The sequence below is a fragment of the Anopheles maculipalpis genome, chromosome 3RL (genome assembly GCF_943734695.1).
Source record: "Anopheles maculipalpis chromosome 3RL, idAnoMacuDA_375_x, whole genome shotgun sequence".
Lineage (NCBI taxonomy): Eukaryota > Metazoa > Arthropoda > Insecta > Diptera > Culicidae > Anopheles > Anopheles maculipalpis.
The window spans coordinates 57485782-57504928 of NC_064872.1; the positions used below are offsets into that span (position 1 = coordinate 57485782).

The following is a 19147-nucleotide window of genomic DNA, read 5'->3' on the forward strand; positions in this document are numbered from 1 at the left end:
TAATGGTAAATATTATATGAGTATATTTAATAATTTTTTAAGCTTGTAATGACCTAATTACTAAATAACAATAACGTCAGGACGTCCTTCTTTAAATAAAAAAACTTTATTATATTCATTGATGATGTCGATTTCTTATATTGATATACTAACCACTTATCGTACTCGTACTTAAAGTCGTACTTAAAAATATTTAAGTACGATTTCAGTTTTGTTTCATTTTTATCTTTAAAAAACTATCAGCACTAAAACTATATCTCTATGACGTGCCGTCATACTTATAATAAATAAATAAAATTATACCTCGTTTAAGAAAAATCTATTTATTCTAAAAAAATATTCCTCTTTGGAATTTTATTTTGTTTGATTTTTCGCTTTTCGTAACTAGTTTTTTCCGAATATTTGTTTTAAATTGTTATAGTTAGTATATAAAAATGTTATTTTTACTGCTGTTAAATTTGCTGATTATTGTACTGAGTGCAGTCTGCAAGAATTCAGTTTAAAATTCCGAACCCAGTTGCAAAACGTTGCGGATGAATACTTTTTGTTAGAGCAATTTAGCAATGAAAACTTCAATCATTGATATAGGAATATCCAATACATTAGCAAAAATCAGCAATAATAGATGTAGAATTACCAAATATATTTCATTTGCTATGTCAATTGACGCGCTTTAATAACTATATTTGTTGATTCTTCATCTATTTTTGCAAATTTTTGCTAGTTTAATGGGTGTTTCTTTATAAATATTTGAAGTTTTATTTCCCTGTTAAGGCTTATTCGTTTTTAATGTTCATTAATCTTATTTTGTTTTCAAATTTATAACTTGTTCTGATATTAGTTTGGTACCTTGGGTTTACAAGTATTTCTACCATTTGAATCGTTCACTGTTTCTGAAACATATTAATCTCTGATAAATAAAGTCAATGTATGGAAAACCAAAAATTTTCATGAAATTGTGTTGAAATATTGCTCTATCATCTGTAAGAATTCACACAAATAAATATACTCGTTAAATATTTTGCTTTAAAAAATTGATAACTAGAAAATAGAAAGCAATTTAAAGCTCTTTATCCAATAAAAAATAAATAATAATTTTAACTTGCAAAATCACATTAAAAACGCCCTCGAAAACGAAGTAAAAGTAGGAAATATTCATAAATCTTCAATGAATTACAACTTCATTTACTCTCGGAAAACATTGTGAAGCATTTATAACCCATCCGAAACATGCTAAACACCTGTTTTCGTGCCACAGTTTAAATGTCTTCATATCAAACGGTTTGAATCTGTCACTGCCACAAACCTTCCTCCCAAGTCATCTCGGCCTGCAAAACATCTAATCCCCTGTTTTTGGCAATCCCTTGTGGCCCAGTGTTGCATAAACGGTTGCCCATATTACAATCGGCAACATGCAAAATAGTCGTTTTCCTCGCAGTCGAGCAAAACAAAAGATAATCAAGGTACGCGAAAAGACAACATTCAAAACACTTGTCAACACAGCGAGAGCGACGCTGCAAAACTCCGGTGCCGCGAAAACGAAAGTGTCAGCGCAGCGCTGCATCCGCTTTCGATTCGGTGCGTACCGTTCCGAGGATGTGTGACTGCATGCAAACGCGGGGTTGTGACTTCTTATTAAACCATTCCGTTGGGTGCTGGTGCTTGTTGGAGGGTGCGGAATTAAATCGCGGTTGCTCATAACTTGAACGCAAAACAACACGAAACAAAAAAAAACCAAGACCCAAACAAACCGACCGTTGTAATGGTAATCAGGCGAGAGAAAAATCTGTCTTTGGTGGGGGTTAAAACAACACGACCGAACTCCAACATCCAGCTCTCAAGACCGGACTGACGTGCCAATATGTGTGTGTACGACGGGAGAAAAGAGAGTGAACTGGAGCGAGTTTTCCCACTCCTCTTCCAAATACATCCCAGGGCCTCAGGGGGGGGCTAGTTGTACGGAAGTAGTAGTAGGGCAGCACGAAAAATCCACGCTCCGAAACTCGAACCCCAGCGCACACACGCGCCGGACTCGCCGGAGAAAATCTATAAAACTCGCCCGGTTTCGGCGAAATGCAACACACTTTTCCCGTTGGCCTTGTGAGGCGAAAGTGATCGTTCAATCGTACTGCGACTGGCTGGTCTGTGTAAACCGTGAGTTCGTGAGTTCGAAAGGAAAAACTAACGAGAGTTGAGGAAAAAGTGCGTCTTGTTAGGTGGAAGTGCTTTTTTGTGGACTGTTTTACATCACAATCGAATCGAACGTGCAAGGATATTATGGTATAAGAAACGATGGCCAATTTAAGTGTTTTTTGTGAGCTAACGTTGTTGGTGGTGCTTACCGCGATGACGGCAGTCCTTGCCGGGCGTACAGTTTTTCATGCTCGTGAACCACCGCGCACCCTGCAAATGATTGGTTCAGCAAACCCGCGAATGCTTCACAAAATCAGTGCGGATCTGCAACCCGACACCTCCAAAGTGGTTCACATCCAAGTGCCTTACTACATCGAACGTCCGAAACTGCGCACCAAGAAGTTCCAGCCCTGGATACCGCGAGGCCAACGCTTTGTGTCCTCGTCCGGTGCTCTGCAGCAACATCTGCCCGGCCCAGTGTCGTTCGGAACTCCGTTCCCAGCCCGGGAAGCTCCCTTCAAAGCGAAACCTATTCTGCCGAACGAATTTCTCGCTAATCCAGGACCGTACGACACACCCTTCGTGCCGGTCATGAAACCAAGCCCAGTAAATCCGCTTCACGTCGAACCGCCCGCACCGGAGATTATGTTCGAACCGATCAGTATCCTTCCGCTGGAAGCGCCCTCGTTTGCAACCATCCGCAATCACGTAAACTATCTTAAGCAGAAGCAGCAAGCATTCTTCGAAGGGCAGGGACGTGAGTTCGGGTTGGGTTCAACTGTGCCGGATGAGCTGGAGTACTTCAGTGAGCACGAGAAACGACTCGGCGACGGCACTGTGCCGGTACACAATGGAGATTCCGAACGTACGGGTGGCGGACGGAACACACTATCCGAGCATGACTTTGGACAGAACGATCGTAAGTACGATCGACGAGGTAAAGCTATCAGACCAACGAAAGGAGAGCAAGAAGAGGAGGACGACGAGGCGGAACACTCCGAAGAGGATGATTTCTATGACTCGGAAGGAAAACAGTATCAGGACGATGATTTTGAAGACTCGCGTGATGAGGCCGATCGAGCCGCTGCGTTCGAACCGAAGAAGGTGTACACGCAGGTTAGACATCGAGAGATAGTACGACACGTTCCTCGTTCTGGACGTGATGAGGAGGTGGAGCACGATCAGGAGGACGATGAGGAGGAAGATGAGGAAGAGAACCGTGACGATCGTGATGAGAAAGAAAACGATACACAGCTTGATGATCAGGAAGACGAAGAGGAGCAAGATCGCGATCATCAGCATCTTCCACCGATTCGGGAGCGTTTGAATCTGCAACGCAAAAATATCGTCTACACGGAGAAAGGCCATCACGCGAACAAGTTTGATCACGGTTCGGAAGAATCTTTCGGCCAGTTCGAACAGCAGGACGACACGAAACCAACGCAACGGAGTAGAATAAAGCGAGCGGCTGAAGAACTGCCTGACACTAATAGAACGCTATCCGACCAGATCGTGGATGTGCTGGCGATGGTGATCCTCGGCAACGAAACACTACCACTTCCCGAAGCGTTAACCGATCCGCGTGAGCTTCACGGTGAAGAGCTGATCAAGTTCCTGGATGAAGCGATCCAAAACACTACGCAATATCTTCCGGAAGGCCGGCTAAAGGATCGGGAAGCTATAAGCATTGTGTCCCCACCGAGCAATGTGGTAAAGTTCCCGTACTACCACCGACCAGCGAGTGAGATTGACGTCGATTCGGCGTTACGATACGCGGAAAATCTTACCAGTTTTAGCACGGGACTTTACGGCGCTAAGGCGGCAGCTGGTGAGGAGTGCAATGAGGTGGATGTAGAGCTAGAGGACGAACCGGAACCGATTGAGGAAGATGCTGCCGGGGAAGGTTTCAAACCGATCCGACGACTTAAAGGGCTGGGCGATAAGATCGACTGTCTGAAGCGAAAGCACTTCGGCAGCGAACCGTTGGATAATCCGCTGTTTAGGGAAGAGTTTGTTGGAGTAGTGCCAAGAAAGATGTATGTTGGCAAGGGCAGTACGCTTCCTGTTCCGCAGCAGACCCAACAGCAACAGCAACCCAACCCAGCAGTGGCTGTGTATAATGATGTAATACGCCACATCAAGAAGCACCTCGCGAGTCAGCAGCGGCGCAAGAACTCGAAAGCGGACACCGACCAAGACACGGTTATGATTGCCGTTCCGCGCATTTTAAGACTAGATCGGGAAGATCCCGAAGTTAGTGGAACGCATCAAAAACGCGAAGCCCGAGTAGTGTTCCGCCAAGCGAACCCGCTCCCCGTCTCGAACCACATCAGTGTGCCGATCTTTGACATTAGTAAGTTTGTGCCAAGGTTTATGATGCGTCCGAACGAGGATCTCTTTGCGGAGGAAGAATATCACGCTCCGACCACGGTAAAGCCACGTGTCAGCAGTCCAAAAGTTCGTCTTCAAACGTTGGTAAAGACAGCGGAACAGCTAGCCGAGGGTGCGGTTTCGGTGGAGGAAAGTGTGGAGCAGATAATGACTACCGAGAAAAGTCCGGTGCGGGACGATATTGCCGATGCGTTCGATGATGTGTTGGCCAAACCGAATCAACCGCCAGCACCGCTACCACCGATAAAACCCTACAGTGTGGTGGAGCAGGACACCAAAGATAGTGGGCCCGAGCCGACGTTCAACAAGTCGGGACCACCGTATGCAGCGCTCGCCCTAGAACCGCCCGTGGCGCAAAGTATTCTGAAGCAGCGCATTGCCCCGCTGGAGCGTAACCAACTCGATCTGGCGAAAGCGAAACGATCTCCAGCGAAGCTGATACCGAGAAAGACCCGGAGACCGTCGGTTACGCGAAAGAAGGTGCTCGTGTTCTATCACTAACTTCAAGTTGGGAGTGGACATCGACTAATGTTATGTATCCTAGTGTTATTTATTTGCTATTGACGTACCTATTAGTGATCAACACGTGCGCGAAATCATCTCAGTTCCTTTCGAAATGAGTTTCTCCTTCAGTTGACAGCTGTCAAAATGGTGTTATTTTGAAAAACACTCTCTTTGGGTGGGAAAGTGACAGTAATAGTAATAGTGAGCGATAGTAAACCCAGTGTAAAAGAAGTCATATAGTATGCAAAAGAATTGAGCATAAAATTAATAGCAAAAGCAATACAGGAAATCTAGCAGCGAGCCCAGGGCCCCACTAGAGAGTTGTGGTAATTTTCCTTTTAATTGCAAACGGGAAAATAGAGGAGAAAAAATCAATTGAATTTTGTTTGACGCAGCATCAACAAAAAGTCGGAGAGGATGTTAAAGAAAGATGCCCTGCCTACCCTCATCGGTGTGTGGTACGATCGTGTTCGCTAATTAAAGAGAGTAAGATTTCACCCGCCTATAACCCTCTCGTACGTGGGTTCCCCTTTTAATTGAAAGTGAACACACATCAACACAACCCCTCGGTGTGTGTCCGACGCCACCACCTATTCACTCATCACAATAGCAGGAAAAAAAGGGGGCCATTAATGGCATCCACCTACATTTCCGAATGCACTTTCCGCACTACACTGATTCGAGCGCGCTGGCTAATGGTAGTAAACAGACTGATCGATTCCGAGATCCGCGTGTGGAAGAGCAGGGTTTCCAAAAGGTGTCTTTCCATACAAACAACGGTGTTAATGTGTGCAGATGTTCCAGCTGGCGGATGAGAAAGTTCAGCGGACATACTCCACAGGTGACAGTACGAGTGAAGCTGGGACAGATTTAACGGTCAATTGTGACGAGTGTGCGATGTTATGCAACAATGTGTGCCGCCTATGTGACTCGGTGTTAATTAGGCAAGGGGTTTGACGGTTCGGTCAATTAATTGACCCCCTGGGGGTGAGAAGAACCTCAACGACGAAAATCAGCTAGTGATGAGAGACAATGATATGTGTAAGATGAAGAACACACCGGCAAAACGGTCCCGCCAAGGACATTGCAATGTAAATGCTTCATTAATTTTAATAAACCCCAACAACATGTGTGTGTTGTTAGAGCAATTGACAGATGGTTTTGTTTAATAATTGCAGTTTATTTGAAAAGAAGAAAGAACGAACATGAACTAAGAAGGTAAGATTTTTTTCAGAACTGTAAAAGTGTTTGAATTGAACGGACTTGTATCTTTATTATAGTTTCGTCTTTTGCTTCAAAATATGTTTGTTTTTTCCTTTTTGATATTCAATCATTTTTTATTCCTTTCTTTGTAAAGGGTCAAACAATATTTGTCCCTTTACAAGCTACATCAAACTAGTTGTTTTCAGAAATGGTATTTTTCTACAGAAAATAGCCTTATCTTAGCATTTGTCAATCCTAGTAATATGTATTCCAGACCTGCAGACTCCAACATAATACACTTAGACGTTTAAGCAGACTCCAATCTTGAAAATAAGTCGTACGATAGATGTTTTACAAAGTACTTTTACTACTGTTTTACATATCTCATCGCCTAAATATGTTGATTGATGGTCAGATAAACTTTATTATAATTTTCGGTGACGAGTATTTATTCAAAACTCATAGTTTAAGGCAATACAAGGCAACATCGACGCCGGTCTTGTGGTATGTGGTATTGGCAAGTCTACCAAGCCATTCCATGGCCGACGTGAGCTTAGTGATCGTTAAGCCAAGAAGAAGAAGTTTAAGGCAAATTTTTCGTCCAGTACAATGTACCAACACAAACCAATTTAGAACAGGGGTGTCTACATTTTAGTGAAGAAAAAAAGTTAGATATATCTTAGATTTGCTCTTTAAATTAACAGTTCCCAGTTCTTTTGTGACAAAATGCATGAACAAAACTCCCATGAGAACTGTTCCTTGTACCTAAAACTTTCTATAGAGTCATGTGTATAACAAAAATAAGCAAGCGAGAATGAACAGGGTTAGCCAAAAAACATTTATAAATACAACAGTATAAAAAACCAAGTAGTAAGTTGAACACGAATTGATTTGGAATTGTTAAGATGTTAAAGCCGTTTAGCCTGGGTTTAAAGTTTATTGTGCCTCTTAAATCTTCTAATAGAACTTTTTTTTATTTCTAGAGGGACAGCTTAGCCGTGTTGTTTTAAACTTAATTACAGGCTAGCGACAAATTCACCTTGGATTTTAGACATTTCCTTCTCCAAAACCCTAATATGGCACCTTATTATGCCGGGTGTTTTTGGATGTTTCGCTGTTTCTTGTTCCATCATCCAAGTTATTCTTCTTCTCGGCTTAACGACCTCTAAGGTCATGCCGGCCATCGAAAATGGATTTCTAGACTGCCGATACCACGTAGTTGGTTAGTCAGACCTCAACTACCGGGGGACGGTCGCGGATGGGATTTGAACCCCGATCCTGCCGATTGAAGACCGGCGCTGCTGTCGCCTACACCACTGGGTCGCCCCAAATCATCCAAGTATTAGGTCCAGTTTTTATCGTGGGTCATTATCATTCCACGAGAGGACATCACATACCGGGGGTGCTTGAGAACCTAGACTGTGATTTTGATGGTTCTCCAGAGCCGTTGTTCCTCCATCGATCTGCCTGTTCGAAAGTTTTTGATCGTTGTAATCCCTACAGTGTTTTTTTCTGAGGTCGCAGAACAAGTGTCTCCATGTTTAAAATTCAATAGAGCTTTGAAGTTAAAAACATTGATTTTATTGATAGCGTTTATAAGATCGAAAACAAATCGTTTTTTTTTTCGATATTTTCTTGATAACCAATAACATCGATGTGTTATACTTAAAAAAACACGATCAAACTCCAATAAAAAAAACAGTTATCTCACACACTTCAATCAATCTATTTGATCTGCAAACAATATTTTAGCGGTCCCATTTTGCTCACTTTCTTATCGCAGATTTGAGCTTCTGTTTAGTGTGAGAAAAAACTCCTCAAAGTCATACACATTTAATGATCGCCACAACTCAGCAGTTAACCATCGATCGATCATCCTCTGAAACAAATAACACGTAACTCCACTAAAGGGAGCAAAGCCAAAAAGAAAATAAACGTAAGAGAATCCGCCAATAATGGACAGTTTTAGGATGGCAGTCCGGTTTGTTCCGAGTTCCGAGTCCGGTTGGGCAATCGAACGGCCAACCAACAAAAAAAAACGCACCAAACCAGGCGACATAAATCTTTGCACGTGGAACAAATAAATATGATCCGAAAATGCCAATCGGAAGTGTGCTGGATGTGGTGTCCCTAGTTATGTCAACAGACGGGCAGGTGCGTTACTTTAAATAGTAACTGAGAATGACTAACTTCAACATCACACACATTTTCACCCCAAAAGCCATAGGATACATGTATGCAAGAAGCGAAAATTGCAGTACAGTACGAATACAATATTCAAACAAAAAACTGAAACCGCTAGCGAAGGAAAATGATAGAAAATTGGGATTGCGCAACAGCGGAACTTAACAACTTATGCCGCCACCGTGTGTGTGTGTGTCAGCGTGCGTAGATTTTTTTTTTTTGAGCAAATCGCGTAACAATTCCGAACCCATTAATAGGACTGAAAACAATATGCATCGATTAAGGTACGTTGCGGTCTGGGGTGCGATCACCATCATCATTATCATCCAATTGATCAGTACAACATGCTGGTCGTGGTCGCCTTGATTGTAGACTATCGTCCCGCGTACCTTGTTCGGTTTAGTATGCACCGCAGATAGGCCACACAGGGCAAAAGCAATGACAAAATGATCGCAATCCCTATATTATGAAATAGTCCCCGCTTGGGATCAAGGGCAATTGATCACTTTATGGCAACACCTGATCGCAACTCTGTTGAGATTAGCATTGCAGTCGGAAAACGGGAAATGATAGCAGCTGGATGTTGTAGTTGCAGTGTCGTGCATCGTCTGGGGAAGGTGTGATTAATATAGTCACATTGAAGAGCAACGTCAAACACCCTACACCTCACTAGTATCGATTCCATTTTGGTTAGTTATTATTCAGGGAATGTGATCAATTATATTCTAATTAAATACAGCGATCTCGATAAATGGGGCAACCTGGCCGAGCTCAGCTGGGACACTTGGGGTCCCGGAACAGCTGGGAACAACAACGACAACAGCGTTCTAGATTGTAAGCGGTTCGCTAAGACTCAACTGTTGACTTTAATGAAGGAACGTGTGTGTGTGGAATTCTTCACCAATTGCAAACCCTAACCATTGGATACAGTGCGTTCCAGAACGTTCTATTCCAATTCCCATCGTTTCCTACGAATGGCCCTGTGCAGTGCAGTCCAATGACGAATGAGTGGCGCTAAACGCTCGTGAGAGGTGTGGAGCTTTTATTGTTTGTTTATCGCCAGTGTATATTTTTTGCTGTTGCTTCTTTTGATCTCCTCTCCACCGCTGGGCATGCAAATGGTGCAGAACATGCAATCCGTATGTTGGTGTACTAGAAACTGCAGTAGGAATGTTAGGTATGCTTTTAATGCGTTGGTGTTTTTAATTGCAAATATATAAAATGGATCTTAATTTGTAATGAAGATACATGACTGATTTTATTTAGTTCCTAGACAAAAGGCTAGACGCCGTATTGTCAAGCTCAAGTTAGCTGTTTTTTTTTTTTTGTTTATGAAGACTTCCATAATCATAGGCTGGTCTTGTGGCTCTTCAAAATTGTTTATTATTCTGCTACTTTTTTGGGCTTTTTTTGGCCCCTAAGGGGCTATTACTGTAGACATACGAAAGCGATGCAGAGAGGAGACCATGGAACGCTGGCAACAAGAGTGGACAGCCGGAGCAGAGCAGCAGGGATCGCCGGGGATGAAAACGAGGAGACTTATCCCGGACATTGTGTCCTGGGTAAAACGTAAGCACGGAGACATTGATTTTTATCTATCTCAACTCTTTACAGGGCATGGGTTTCTCAAGAGCTACTTCGTCGTGAAAGGCATCCTCGACAGCTCGCCAAACTGCCCGGTGTGTGAACATGACGTGGAAGATGTCGACCACGTAATGTTCCACTGTCCACGGTTTGCTCGGATCCAACAAGAGATGCAGCAGCAGAGCCACACCCGCCTGACGATGGACAATCTGGCGGCGGAAATGTGTGCCAACCGCGACACTTGGGAAGCAGTCCGGACTGCCGCTTCAGACCATCTTCAGAAACCTCCAAGTGAGGTGGAATGAGGAAAGTCCACCAACGGCAAGACGGAGGCGACAACAACGACGGTGGAACACTTAACAACCAAGGTAGCAATAGCTGCCGCCGTAACCGCACACAAAGGACTACAACTACAATGGAAGCAGCAGCAGCAGCGACGAGTAACCAGAGCAGTAGCAGGAGCTTAGACCCAACCGGGAGTAACGGCTACGGACGGACGGGTCCGAGCAGCAGCAGCAGCTGATACAACAAGGACGAATGACGCAGCAACCGCGCGTCAACGGGATGAGTGCATCGCACAAATGCATGGAGTACTACGCACATCAGCGCATCGGCAGGTTTCGGATCAGGTCGAGGAGTGGTTTAGTTGGGTCGCATCGGCTGCCGGGTACGCTTCACGGGCACAACGTCAAGATGAATCCCACATACCCCATCTTGAGGATTGGTCTGTAGCCGCAGACCACCTTCCGAGATGAGGACCTTTTGAAGGTTCCCTCCCCGTTAACAAAAAAAAATAGAAATAAAAAAATAGAGGGGCTATTACTGTTAATACCTAATAACCATTTCTGGGCTCCTAATTCCTCCTAATTATTTGCCTTATCAAGTGTATACTAGGTTTTTATTCATATTTGACAGCCTCGCCGTATTGGTCTATTGTCGACAATTTGCGGTTCTATACTGCAACAGCAAAAAAATAATTGTTGGGATAGCACAAACAAGAAATTGACTTCATACAGTGTTCTCCAAGCAGTTCAGTAGCTCAGGGTCGACTTAATCATCACCAGATCCAACATCCGGATCCGGATCCAGCCAAACTCATTCCAAACTGGTAAATCGGTAAATGAGCCACATTTAGCTGGTAGCCAATATTTCACTTATTTATGTACCCGTTCGTCTGCCGATATTCTCGACTGCGCTCAACAAGAAGTGACGAGAATCCATCACTGCAATCACACACACTTTTGTCTGATCCCGAGTTATACGCTGTAGAGGAGCATTCAACGCAAAATGATTCGACATCAGACGAAACATCATTCGTATAAACGCCCGGTCTACAGAGAGCCCATCGAACCAAAGCCGCAGGGACACTTGCGGAGAGATCGAGAAAAGACGCCCGAGTTCATCCACTTCCCACATGCTCTGCCAGCGAGACAGGAAAAGTTGCTGTGGAAAGCGAAGGAACTCCTGGGCCGTGATAGATCGGTCGCAAAAAAGCGCCTTCTTGAACGTCTGTTTGGCCACTGAGTCTGCCTTCTCATTGCCGGGGATTCCACAATCCGGAATTTAATAGTTGTATTAATGCTAAGCTAAGCTGATTTTATCCAAATAGTGTTTGGGTCTTCGAGATGAACTAGCAATGCTCGCAATCGACTGCAAAGGATTGTTTATCAAGGCGAAAAAGTGTCTGTATGTAAACGAATAAACATCTGTAGTAATCGAAAGAAAAAACAGATAGAAAAGTGGAGACAAAAAGGAGCAATATAATAGTGGAAGATAACTAAATTTAAGACAAAAAAGTAATCAAGAAATAAGAAAGATCCTCATAGTTGCGAATATGAGCAATATTCGTAGAGTTCAATTCGAGAATATCAGGACATTTATCTGTTAACAGTGTGTTGTACAGAATTTCGAAACAAAGCTTCTTCTTCTTGGCTTAACAACCTGCTAAGGCCACGCCGGCCACCAAATGGCTTACTAGACGTGCTAATCGTGTCACTTTCATAAAGAGTCAGTCCTCACTACAGGGAAAAAAAAACTATTTCAACTCAAAAAAAAACTAAAGTATAGTTTATCAGAATTTCAATGAGAGTCCTAGCATCTTACTACCACTCCAAAGTACTTACTACATCCTCAAGCCAATGTAAGTGGCTGTAGGCGAAGATCCTTAAAGATAACATTTGATTCAGTAAAATCAATCCTTTTTCAAACAAGTCAAACTAAACTAACTAAAACTACGAAAACATTTCAAAACAAGTCATTCAAAATGAAACGTAATGCGTTCAACGTGATAATTTTGATTTTAACATTTCCTATCGCACTCATTCATGTGTCCCTTGCTTATTATATACGCACAAAACCAAAATTAAATCATTGAATTAAGTCAACAAAAGAAGGTGCGTTAGGAAGCAACGCAGTTGAATTTCCACAAAACACTAAGCAGTTTTGTCATCGAACATCGATGCGGCACCATGAAACGCACGCACTTTGCTTAATTGCTCTAAACAGTTTTACCTTCAGATGAACATTCCCAACGCCGTTGTTACGGGTTGCTGCTCCAGTAACAGGAAGTGGACACATCTTTACCAACATCAAAGCAAGTAGGGTGAAGCAGCCAACCACACCGTCGCACAAAGGGGGGAGGGGGGGGGGTCATTATTTGTGGTACTGTCGCTCACAAAACCATCCACTGATGTCGGTGGTTCGATTGACAAACGAAACCGATGCCCAACGTCAAACGGTCAGCACGCTTGAAACGGCGCAGCTTAATTATAAATGCGCATCACCGTTAAGATCGTTTGCATGGAGCTCCTTTTTGCTGTGCCACACGACACGACACTGTTATCTGACCGACTCAATGGCATTCCGATCGGTCCCCGGTCCCCGGTAGGGTTCGGCCTACGCTAGCCGACCCTGCGGATGGACGATACAGTTCTCAAGGTCCTGCCGAACCGATTGTCGCAGAAAGAAACAATCGCTGTGTCGCTAAACTGACAGCCAGTATGAGTCAGCGTGCAGTGTGTTAGGCAGCTCGGTGCCCGTGCCCCATCTGCTTCGAAAGGGAAAGTATTAGTCGGGAAGATCCGGATGCAATCGACACATACACCGGTTGCATAATGTGTGCATCCATTCCGTGTACATTCGCTGCCCATCATCCGCGCAGCATTAAGCGTTGCCCCTGTACCATTAGAACGTGATACAATTATTCCAATAAATATCTCGTCGCGTAGTTGTTGTTGCAATGACCGCATGCACCTTAACATCGTGTGGGATTTTAACTGTCGCTAACGGCTCAATCCGAGATGTGGTGGGTTTGTTCGTTTATTTTTTTGCGCTCATCATTCCGTCTAGTTAAAGCGTGATGTAGCATGCAAGTAGATCCGACTGGCGACGATTAATTGAATTAAAATAATAGACCGTAGGCATGCACCAGCTCGGAAGGGATAGACAATCGATCGCTGAGGTGATTTCATCCAACCGGGATAGATTGACGTTTTACTAAGGTGCAAAAAATTCAATCAGCAAAGGAAAATTTTCCAACGATTCTGATGTTTGTTGCAGCATAGAATGCGAAGCCATTCATTTTTGCCAATTCAAGTTGTTCAGTTGATTTAGTGATTTTCACACGGCAGGACCGGCATTAAATTCCCATCCGGACCGTTTCCCCATATTAAGGACTGGCTTTCGTAGTATGTGGTATCAACAAGTCTAGTAAGCCCTTAGATAGCCACCATAAACTAATAAAAGAGGTCGTTAAGCCAAGAAGAGATAGCATTTTGTCTAGTGCTGAGGAAAACGGTGAACGTGCCATGAAGCAAGCTTCTCTTAGAGACAAACAGGCAAAACAAAGCTTCCATTAACATACTAAAGACGACGTTCAGTGCTTGAAAAATTTAAGTAATTGGGACCACACAGCTAGGCATGGAAGGAAAAGTTAAAATACGGTTAACAGAATCCCGAATTCGGGCAGAATTACGATATCTAGTCGACCACAAGAAGTCTAAAGCAAAGTCTATCAAACGATGAAAGCGGGAAGCGGCACAAATTAAAATCTCTTGAAGTGCTGTTTAATGGAGCGTCTTAACCTGAATATACTATACTGCTAATATGTACTTGGCAATGCTCAGCACTGATTGAGCTTTTTATCCAAGAAAAACTAAACATTTTGCCAATGAAAATCCGAATTATGGAAAAAATCTATGCTGAAGCAAGGACAATGGTTACAAAATATTCGAAGATATCGTCAAAAAATAACCGAGCATGCCCGGGATAAGGCAACGAAAAAGGAGGAAATGCCTCTCTTATTAGTGTTGATTGTTCCAGTCGCTTACAGTTCTTGTCAATACGACGAAGAAGCGTTATACTCAATAATAAGTAAATAAATACATTTAATGAAAAAAACCAGGTGATAATATATTTATTTCGCTCCGTGTGTATCTAAATATTTATTCTTCTTGGCTTAGTGACCTTCTACTAGGACACGACGGTCATCTAATGGTTCCCCCGTAGTCAGTCCTCACTACGGGGGAACGATCCGAATGGGATTTGAACACCGGGAATGGCACCGGGAAGACCAGGGCAGTCGCCTCAAGTGCTTGAGGAGCAAAAAACTTGAATTTTTTTTAACTGGACTGCTTTTTAACCGTGTTTTTGCTGGCTACTTTCATATCTCTGGAATGACTCTGCAATGATGAATAAACAACCGGTTGTCAAGTAATTAAGATAGAAAATCCTTCAATTTAATGTAGAAAAGTATATTACAGACTTCAAATTCAGTTATTTTATTTTTTCAAAAAACAATATCAAGATGTACATTGTTATGGCGAGGAATTTTCCTAGAGTCATTCTTCTTTTAATTTACTTTTTGCTATGGAAATTAAAACATGCTAAATTATAATTTTTTGATAATTCCGATTTTTTACGGTTAATTCATGGTTTCAAAATATTTATTACACTTAGGCAACTCAATACTAGCAAACACCGTTTGACCGTATTGCTAGCAGCATTTACTTTGGTAACTTTACTAAAATTTACTGTTTTAGATTAAGACAGTTGAACCTGTCACGGTATGCCCGTTCTAACCGAATTTTTAAATAGTTATACTATTTTTTGAGCCTAACTAGAAACAGGTTTGTTGCGTTAATCGATGGTCCTACACTAATTACAAGCAGTGTAAACGTGTTCAAAAAATATGCAATTATAAAATAATTCAAACAATTAATTTTATCTTACTTTTACTACTTTACTTTCCATCATTCGATGTGAAGAAAATACAGCTGATTGCGTTATGTTGATCGTATTATGTTACTCCAAAACAAATAAAAAATGGAAACACAAATGCATCTAAACATAAGCACACACCGACTGCTCCCACACCGAAAGTGTGCCATTTCGTAGTTGCCCTCGCTTCCCCATTCCACATTCCTCCCTCCCAACCAGCCAATGCACCACACACCTGATTAGGAAGTCATGGTCAGTTCGACACCCTTCAGCACACCTTCCTCTTTAAGGGCAACCGCAAACATAACCTCCCCTCAAACTCCCATCCACTCCCTTACCTCTCCTTACTGCATTCAGTCGAATGAGAGAGTCCCACTAACCCAATGCTGTTTGTACAGATGCGTGGGATTTCTGACCAGCACTGGTGCACCAACGGCAACAGAACGCACGTAGTGAAAATGCTGACCCATCGCGCTCTACGCTATGCAAATCATCGGCAAAAATAGGCGACTTCACTACGGCCATTCAAGGTCGTATTGGATAAACCACCATCCACATACAGAGGCAGGAAAGAAAGCATCAATTGAAGGAGTACTGTGTGCTTTTCGATAAAGAGATATTAATTAATAATCGACCATGTCCAACATACTACTACTACTACTGCTGCTGCTACTGCGTACAACATATCATTTTCCCCGCGAAGGAGGAGCTTGACGTCTAGATCTTTCCATTTGGTCCGTAAGTGCGTCCACAAGCCACAAGCATGAGAAAAACACGCCGGCATGACGGGGCGGGGGGTGGCGCAGTGGACTGGGTAAGGTTTTCGTTTATTTTCCCGCTTAAAGCACATCAAATTTGTCATTGGCCTAGCCACACAGCCACAGTGCAGCGAGTTGCAGAACAATGCATCATGCTGCATGTGCATCTTAATATGGCTTACCCATTAACCAGCCAGCATAAAGTTGTGGCTGTTGCAAAAGAAGACACAATCTAATAGCAGCGAAAAAAAATCATAAATTCACCATCATCATGCTGCTGGTGCTGCTACTGTTGGTGATGTAGCAAATGTAAAATGCATAATGTACGCGATCGTACACGATCTGTCCGTCCGTCGGAAAAGCGGGGTGGTTGAGTGCGTGTGTAAATTGAGCACGCTCGTCTTGCCAGCGCAGCTAAGGTGCGTTTAGAGGAAAATCTCGCCCCTTAACGTACTGCGAAGGGTTTGATGGGAAAGCTAGAACAACAAAATCGATACACCGCCCAACAAGAATGGACACATTGCCGTTAGGGTTTGATGTTTTTGCTTGCTTGCAAAAAAATTGATGCGAAAATTGTACACCCCCATTCGGAAACGGTAGAAGAAGACGCCCGGTCCGATAATGTGGCACGTCTCGACCACTATTAATGAGTAGCTAGGCGCACACCACCGTAAGGTAGGGTCGACCTATCAAATCATCCACCCTCGGAAAAGGGGCGTGAGTGAGTTAGGGTTGGAACGGTACGCCACTGATCAACCCCGAAAAACACCATGCGTCCGCTTCCTAAGTGTGTGTCTCCCACTCCGAACGCGAACGATAACAGTGGCCGGCCAGAATATGCTGCACCAACTGCATCTACCACGCGATGTGATGCGGTTAAGGTGGCGTGTATATAAGCGCACCGGATAACCGATAGCTCGTCAGTCAGTTCTCAAACGCCTTCCGCAACAAGCAGCTTCGCTTAGCAAGTGCTACGACGCGTTCTTTGCGCATAAGCCAAAGCCAATTAACCAAACTTCAACTACTTTCCAACTCCGACTCCTAAAACCCTACAATGGCATCGTTCAAAGTTGTAAGTGTTGTGTCCGTACTTATAGTGTGTGTTTGTGTGAATTAAAAAAGTGATCAGTGATTGTGGAAAAAAAAATCTGAAGATCATCTATTTCTGTAACAAAAATAATTCTTAAAGATAATGTATACTGATAGAAGGGTTCGTCGCTTGCAATCTGAACCGATTTTTCGTTGAAATCTTTCGTTTTGCTATCGTTGCTTTGCTCATTCCGTTCATGTTTTAAAGTGAAGATCTGTAAACTTAAATGTTTTAACGCAAATTTGGTATTCTCAAATCATATGGAGAACAATTTTCAAAAAGTTAATATAATTTGAACGCAATTTAACGTGCAACAAGTAAAAAAGTTAACGGGTTCCTCGCTTGTTTTCGCAGACAACGAACCGTTTACTAATGTAGTTCAAATCAAAAGCATTCTTCTTGTGAAAGAGCCTGAACGCTTGATTCATATTCCTACTTGAGTCACAGATTACTCAAACCAATTAGTAACAATTTCACACATCATTTTTGAAGAGATTAATTAATTAAAACATTGAAAAAATACCTAGTAACATGATAGCGGAAAAACTAACTAGCAATTTAGTTGTCCTTAATATACTTGCTGACCATATAAATCACACCAAATACAACATACCATGTAACTCTATACAAAGGAAAATTAAAAACACTTACCTTTATTCACGGTCATCTCTTTTCGCACACCAGACCCTTTTCTTCGCCCTCGTCGCCTTCGTCGCGATGGTGTCGGCTATCCCTGCCCCGCAGCAACCGGCCGCAGCCCGGCAAGCGATCGAACCCCGACCAGTGGCCGCAGCCGATGCAGCGGACGAACTGGAGGCCGGTGCTGACGATAAGGATCTGAAGGGTGCTTCCTCCTTCGGCTACGGTTACTACGGCTACCCGGGATACTACGGATATGCGTACCCTGGATACGGCTACAGCTATGGATGGGGTCGTGAGTTACCGGACACAAACGGTAGCAGCAGGATTGTATTAATCGTGTTTTCTTTTTCACTCTTTTTCTCAAAATAAAAATAGGCTACCCGTACTACCGCTACGGAGGACTGTACGGAGGCTACTGGTACTAGAGCGTGTTTTTGTGCTAGATCGCCCATTAAGCAATTGCCATTACGCACCCGGATAAGCAACGCAACGCATATTGATCTGTCTCACCGAAGCATCAATCTAAGCCCTCTACTACTCCCGATCCTTTACCATTCACTCTACGAATCGATACCTTTTTGTTTCGATAACTCTTTTGTTTAAGCAATAGCAATATTTCTCGTTCTTTTAAGCTAACATTTTCTACCCGGTGTGTACCGTTACGGTAACGCTACCCAATCGTCTATCATCCGTTTCGGTGTTACTAGTTTTGTTCAGCTATTTTTACTGTGTTAACGTTTATATTTATACAAAGCAAAGCAAAGAAAAACCAAAACGCTGCCGTTCGAAAGAAGACAAACAAACAAACGCGATAAAAAAATGAAACTGGAATCTTTTGTATATAATGGTTATTCTTTTTTTTCTAATAAAAAGAGCATAAACAGTACAATGAGCTTGTGTTTCAATTTTTTAAGACAAAAATTGAAAGAAAACATGCGTTTGCTATTGAACAAACTTTTGTTTGTTCTAGTTAATTGACACTACTCCACTAGACAATCTATCCCCATAAAACTGCAAAATTGTACCTCCCATTTAGTGTGCGATAATCTCAAATGGTGCAATTAAAAATGTAACGGAACTTTGCTAATAGCAGCCTCCTGCACGTGTGAAAGAAAATATCATGCACCTAACGGAAATTCTACGGAAAACACCCGTTCTTCCCTTAGAATGCACCAACGATCTTGATTACGTAGCGGCAACGGCAAGACAATTCACATGCAAAAACGTACACAATTTCGACCAATTTTCGTTAATCTTAAAACACTCACTCTCATAATACGCCAGTCTGACAAGTTGCAGTTTTCCACGCACTGACGAGGACGCCCCCTCCTCCCCACCTCACGCGCCTAATTGATAATGGTTCTCTAATTACTGCGCAAACGGAATGGAATGTTTCTGTGGAAGAGATTATAGTGGAAAAAACAAATTCTTTGACCGACTA

At 42.9% G+C, this 19147-nt stretch overlaps 4 protein-coding genes and 1 pseudogene across 8 annotated transcripts in view; 4 read left to right on the plus strand and 1 right to left on the minus strand.

Annotated features, from left to right (window-relative positions):
• The window catches only part of LOC126561246 (inositol 1,4,5-trisphosphate receptor), a 437037-nt gene that overhangs the window by 254703 nt on the left and 163187 nt on the right, over positions 1-19147 (plus strand). The window lies entirely within an intron of this gene.
• The window catches only part of LOC126561609 (protein wech), a 374746-nt gene that overhangs the window by 155973 nt on the left and 199626 nt on the right, over positions 1-19147 (minus strand). The gene's annotated exons all lie outside the window — the stretch shown is intronic.
• Positions 2293-5025, plus strand: LOC126561573 (probable serine/threonine-protein kinase kinX). The gene has a single exon (XM_050217804.1). The coding sequence runs from the start codon at positions 2293-2295 to the stop codon at positions 5023-5025; it is 2733 nt and encodes a 910-aa protein (XP_050073761.1).
• LOC126563192 (uncharacterized) lies at positions 9882-10359 on the plus strand (annotated as a pseudogene).
• Positions 17024-19147, plus strand: part of LOC126563378 (programmed cell death 6-interacting protein) — a 292351-nt gene continuing 290227 nt past the window's right edge. Inside the window, exons 1-3 of one of the 4 annotated variants that reach the window (XM_050220014.1) lie at positions 17024-17046; positions 17749-17998; positions 18082-18142. In XM_050220014.1, coding sequence (XP_050075971.1) covers positions 17029-17046; positions 17749-17998; positions 18082-18131 — 318 coding nt within the window. In that variant the 5' untranslated portion in view covers positions 17024-17028 and the 3' untranslated portion in view covers positions 18132-18142. Of the gene's footprint in view, positions 17047-17748; positions 17999-18081; positions 18226-19147 lie in introns of those variants that run through there. The other 3 variants (XM_050220017.1, XM_050220013.1, XM_050220015.1) reach the window with 3 other exon arrangements.

Excerpts from the sequence above, each read along its gene's own strand:
- LOC126561573 (XM_050217804.1), top strand. The coding sequence starts at position 2,293 with ATGGCCAATTTAAGTGTTTTTTGTGAGCTAACGTTGTTGGTGGTGCTT.